General features: G+C 61.8%; 1 protein-coding gene across 1 annotated transcript in view; it reads left to right on the top strand.

The window, feature by feature from the left end:
* The window catches only part of LOC107210577 (START domain-containing protein 10-like), a 6,026-nt gene extending 4,818 nt beyond the window's left edge, over positions 1-1,208 (top strand). Inside the window, exon 6 of the mRNA XM_015641523.3 lies at positions 302-1,208. Coding sequence (XP_015497009.1) covers positions 302-514 — 213 coding nt within the window. The 3' untranslated portion in view covers positions 515-1,208. The remainder of the gene's footprint in view (positions 1-301) is intronic.
* The last annotated feature ends 4,532 nt before the right edge of the window (positions 1,209-5,740 follow it).

Here is a 5,740-nt window from a genome sequence, read left to right as displayed (position 1 = left end):
GAGCTGTGGGTGATGCAGGGCTCCCAGGACGAGCTGTGGGTGATGCAGGGCTCCCAGGGTGAGCTCTGGGTGATGCAGGGCTCCTGGAATGAGCTCTGGGTGATGCAGGGCTCCCAGGATGAGCTGTGCGTGATGCAGGGCTCCCAGGGTGAGCTCTGGGTGCCACAGAGCACACACTGGGCACGTTGCTGGGGCAGCCAGGCCCTCATCCCCTCCCAACACCCCAAAACCTGCAATGGGGGAGCTGGGAGCCGTGCTCACAGCCCAGGGCGCCCCAGCCCCAGCCCCGCTGTGCCCACAGGCGATGAAGAAGATCTACAAGGCTGGGCTGAAGTACCCGGAGTGGAAGCGCCGGCACGACCCCGAGTACAAGCCCTGGGTGTACCCCGAGCAGAACACGCTGCCCAGCGTCAGCCTGGCCGAGCTCTCCGTGCAGCACGCGGATTCCCTGGAAAACATCGACGAGACCGGGCTGCCTGAGGAGCACCTGAGCACCAGCGACCACGAGGCCTGAGCCCTCCGTGCAGGGGAATCCCCTCAGCAGCGAGGCTTGGCACCCAGGGGGCACAGCTGGGAATTTGGCTCCCTGCTTCCCAATAGTCACATCTGCTCTCCAACTCCTTCGTCACTGACCCCCCTCCACCTCCCTGCCCAGGCAGTGGGGAAATGTCCCGTGGGATCTGCGTCACAGGAAGAGGGAGGATGGGCAGCCTGGTGCTCCCTGTGCCCATGGAGGTGTCCCCGCAGGAGACAGCGCTGGCAGCGCGTGTTCCGAGAGGCTGAGGTGGGCAGGAGCTTTCCTGGCTCCAGGATATGGCTCTGTAAGACCCTCAAAGGCCCAGAAATGGGGGGTCTGTGAGGCTCCCTGTGTGCTCAGGTTTTGCAGCAGCACAAAGTTTGGACTGGCCCCATCCAGCCTGAGGTCCAGCTCTGCCAACCCCAAGGTCAGGCTGGACTCGTTCCAGCTCTCCCCTCCCCTCCAAGCTTAGCGTGACCCCTCCCCATCTCAGGGAGCCCTCCCAGGTCCTCTCCTGAGCACCAGGCTAACCTCTGCAGGCTGGCTCTAGCCCAGCTGGCTCTGGGGACCCCCTCCCCTGGTGGTTTGTGGGGTTTGTCCTGGCAGTGGGGTCTTGGGCCCCCCGTGTCCCCACACCCCCAGCGTTCGCCGCCGCTGTGGCACAACAATAAAGGGGTTGGTGTGTGTGAGAGCTCACTGAGCTGGCACAGGATGGGGAGGGGGCTGGCACGGAGCCCACCCAGAGGCAGCCAGGTCTGAGTCGGACAGGAGGGCCTGTCCATGCAGCCCCAGCACCCTGGGCTGACCCTCAGCAGGGACAGAAGTGGCCACAGCAGGACAGGACAGAAGGATGCTGGGCTCTGCACCCCCACGTGAGCACACATGGGCACGGGGCAGCTTCCACCGGACAACGGGAAGTTGGTCTAGACAGGCACTGCCGTGGGAATACGCTGACAAATGAGGGATTTTCCACCCACTCCTCGCCCCCACCCTCCGAGGCTGCTGGAGGCAGCTGGGTTCCGTCCCCAGCTGGGTTTGAGCCTGGTCTGTGCAGGGTCAGTGCAAATGGGGATGTCACTGCAGCTTTTGGGGTCCCTCTGGCCCAGCTTCACCCCCCTGGGCCCCCTGACACCCCCTCCAGAGCTGCCCTGTGTGTGCTTCCAGCACACCTGGAGCTTTTCTCCACCCCAGTATCTCAGGAATGGATATTTGCTGTCCCCCTTTAGCCACCCTGTGAAGTCACAAATGTCCCCTGCGCTGCCTCGGGGGACATCACACACCTGTGCAGAGTTCTGGGGAGGGGACAGCAGGTCCTGGCTGTCAGGACAGCCGGATCCCGGGCTTTGCAGCTGGGCTGGCTGCACAGAAGCCACCTCGGAAAGGAAAATGTGGAAAACAAGGACAGGGGATGTGCAGCTCGCACCTCGCCGCACACAGCGACAGCTGCTCCTTCTCCACTCTGCTCCCGTCTCTGGCAGCAGACAGGGATTATTTTACCTGTCAAAAGACACATCCCAGCCCCAAATTGCCCCAAAAGCACTCTGGCAGAGCTGGGAACGGTGGACAATCACCCCCGGGTGCTGCCCTGATGGGGCAGAGCCCAGTGGCAGCCGAGCCCGCAGGGTGCTGGGGTAGAGACCCAGCCTCAGCTGTGCGGGGAGCAGCCTCATCCCTCGGCATTCCCTGGATGTTTCTCCGCAGGATCCGGGCTGCAGCTCTGCCAGGGGGTTATTTTTAGCCAGCCCTGAGTGGGAGTGAGGAGCTGCTGCCTGAGCAGCGAGAGCCCCAGGGAAAGCTGTGCCGGGCTGGGTGACACCTCAGCCGGGATGTGGCAGGATGGCGGTGGCACAGGGGGTGTCCCTGTCACTGCTCCGCATCCAGCGGGCTGCAGGAGAGCTCCTGGCCCCCCGTACGAGCCAGGGCGAAACTGGCGGGGCACCGTGGGCTGCCAGCAGCCCCAGCACGGTGATTCCTTTTGGAACGATGTGGTTTTCCTGCGGCACAAACAGGAAAGGGACCGGCCGCCGGCATCCCGAGCGAGGCACGGCGCAGGGCAGGGTGCGAGGGGCTCGGAGCCCCCCGGGGGCCCTCGCTGGGATTTTGGTGGCCCAGAGCCCGGTGGGGTGAGGGTCAGACACGCGGGGGCTGCGGCCTCGTACGAGAGCCCAGCTGGGCGCTTTTCCTGCCCGGCTCCGAGCGCAGAGATTGGAAAGGAAACGGGAAGCTGCTGCTGGACGGGAGATTAGCCCGGAGGCGGTGATGTCAGCCGCCCCTGATGGATCGGGGGCAGCGGGAGCGTGGCACGGTCCCATCCTGGCCACACACCGTGTCCAACGTGCCCCCGCTGGGGCAGGATGTGACTCCATCGCTGGATCCCGTGATTTGCGTCTCCTGAGCTCATGGGTAGGTGTTGGGCAGGTTTTTGTCCCAAACCAGGACTCTGATTCCAGCGAGGAGCTCCCCCCGCAGCCTCATGGACTAACCTTGAGCAGGGTTTTTGCCTGGAGAGGTCCAGCAGATTTCCAAGACTCTAGTTCCTTCCTCCCAGGGGCTGAGCTCTGTGCTGTGCCCTGCAGACCCTCCAGGCTCAGTCCCAACCCCACATTTCCAGATGTCCAATGCCATATTTTCCTCTCTAGGGATGAGCCTTGAGTGTGCCTCACCCTGTCCTGCTCCCACCGTCACCCCACACATCCCCCAGCATGAACCTGCTGGGTGGGGCTGCAGGTAAAGCAAAAACTGCCCCAAAAAGCAAAAGGTGATGGCTGGGGAAGGATGGAAGGAGAGGGAAGGAGAAAGAAAAGGAGGGAGAAAGGGTGGGAAGATGGATGGATGGATGGATGGATGGATGGATGGATGGATGGACGGACACAGGGATCCTGAGGGACAATGTCATCCTGGGTACTGCTCAAAAAAGGGAGGGATCCAACCTTCACTTTGATGTTTGCTTCCTCCAACCCCTGCCAGCATCATCTCAAAGCCCAATCCAGCCCCAGGGGGGTTCTGATCCTTCCCATCTGCCTCCTGCAGGGAGCTGTGTAACCATGGCAGGACAGGGCTCTGTGCCTCTGCCCAAGGATGCTGAAAAAATATAAATATAAATATAAATATAAATATAAATATAAATATAAATATAAATATAAATATAAATATAAATCCCATCAGCAGGCTGGCAAACACCGGGAGCAAGCAGAGGCTTTGAAACCTGCTCTGCAGAGCGTGGGCTGATAGGAAGCCCTGGGGAAACATTCCATCCTGGTGCCCTACTGTGCCCTGCTCCGGGGTGGGCCCATGGATGGTCCTGGATGGGTTCTGGGAAGGAGAGCTCCCCCTTGGGAATCAGGTGCTGGGGCTCAGCAGAGGTGCTTGAGCAGGGGACTCCTCCTGCCATGGGAACACAGCCCCAAACCTGGGAATTAGGTGACTGTGGAGGGAGAAGGGAGCAGTGGAGAAGGTTTTCTGCACCAAACTGCCCCAGCAGCAGCCATCAGGGTGTGGGAGCTAGACCCTGTCCTTGCTCACACCAACCCTATCAGGACAGTGACTTGCCATCGTGAGGATGTGCCAGGGACATTTCCCTCCCCTGCAGCCCAGCCCTGCCCTCCTGGCAGCAGGGAGGAGCACTGCTCCCAGCAGCAAGATCTGAGGGGTCTCAAAAGTACTGCCAGCACATCAGGGAGAGATCCTGCTCCTGTGCCCAGCCCTGGGGACACCTCTGGAGTGCTGTGTCCAGCTCTGGATGCTCAGCACAGCAGGGACAGGAGCTGCTGGAGCTCAGGAAGGGCCTGGAGCATCTCCGTGCCCAGGAGAGGCTGAGGGAGCTGGGGCTGCTCAGCCTGGAGAGGAGCCCCAGCTGAGAGGGGCCCTCAGCCCTGGGTGTCCCTGAGTGTTCCTGGGTGTTCCTGGGTGTTCCTGGGTGTTCCTGGCTGTCCCTGGCTGTCCCTGAGTGTCCCTGAGTGTCCCTGGGTGCAGGGAGGGTCAGAGCAGGGAGAGGCAGAGCTGCTGCCCTGGGCAGTGCCCAGTCCTGAGCAAATCGTGCAGAGAAGCTGTGCAGTGTCCTCTGAGCTCTGTCTGAGCAGGGATTTTGGACCAGAGGAGCCACTGTGGATCCTCCCAGCCTGACTTTGCCCTGGATTCTGTTTGTGGAGATGCTGCAGGGTGCCAGACTGTGCTTCACTGCTGCAACACCTGCAGCACAGCAGGACAGAGATAGTGACAGATCAGCTGTGCTCTGTCCCTCCCATTCACACCACAGACCTCAGCAGCCTTCCCAAGAACAGCAGGGACAAACAGCTTCCTCTAAGAGGCAGAGGGATGGCACGGTGTGCCCCGCAGCCCCTGCACACCCTGAGGGTCCCCGAGCACCCTGAGCATCTCCACACCCCACCCAGAAGGGGTTCCATGGGGTCACCTGTGCCGTGCCCAGCCCGGGGGATGTGTCACTCCCTGCTGGAGTGGGAAAGGGGAGGAAGGCAAAAGCCTTGCCAGCCTCGTGCTGAATTCTGCTTCTGCTTTGCCTGTGGTGAGAAGCTGCCTCTCCCCACTGAACTGCGGGCAGGGGTTTGTACAGGGGGGCCCTGCTCCTTCCCCACCCTCACAATGGCTCCTGGGGGCACTGCAGCGGTGGGGAACGACCTGTCTGGGTTGGAGCGAGGGTGTCCTCAGCTCTGGGCCCTCACAGGGCAGGGAGAGGTTATCAGCCATGGCATGAGGAGTGAGATATCGGCCTTTGACACCCTCAAGGTTGGGAAACAGCTGAGCTGCACCAGCCGCCAGCCCTGCTGGGGCTTTTGCAAGAGGTGTTGTGTTAAAAGCAGATGCGGTGAAAGCTCAGGCTCCTTGCAGGAGGGAATCCCTCTGGATGTCCCTCTTCCACCGCAGCCCCTGCCGGCATCCTGCCCCCCAGCTCACTCCACATCCCCCTGCCCGCGGGGCACCAGAAGTGGGATGAGGCGCTGCATTCCCGGCATCCCCACAGCACAAAGATTTGGACGGTCCCAAACCTTCACCCACCCGGCCCCGGTGCCCTCCCGAGTCCCCTCATCAGCATGAATATTTGAGGCTGTTTTCCCCACTTTGGCCCAAAGGAAGGCAGAGCCCGGCTGAGGGACAGGACACAGCACAGCGTCATTCCTGGGAAGGGACAGGACAGAGGGTGGGACAGGGATGGGGACCAGAGGGTTGGCCTGGAGGAGGGACCGGCAGTGGGAGGCGCAGGCTGGG

The sequence above is a fragment of the Parus major genome, chromosome 13, assembly GCF_001522545.3.
Source record: "Parus major isolate Abel chromosome 13, Parus_major1.1, whole genome shotgun sequence".
NCBI classification, from domain to species: domain Eukaryota; kingdom Metazoa; phylum Chordata; class Aves; order Passeriformes; family Paridae; genus Parus; species Parus major.
This window is presented reverse-complemented; position numbering and strand designations above follow the sequence as displayed.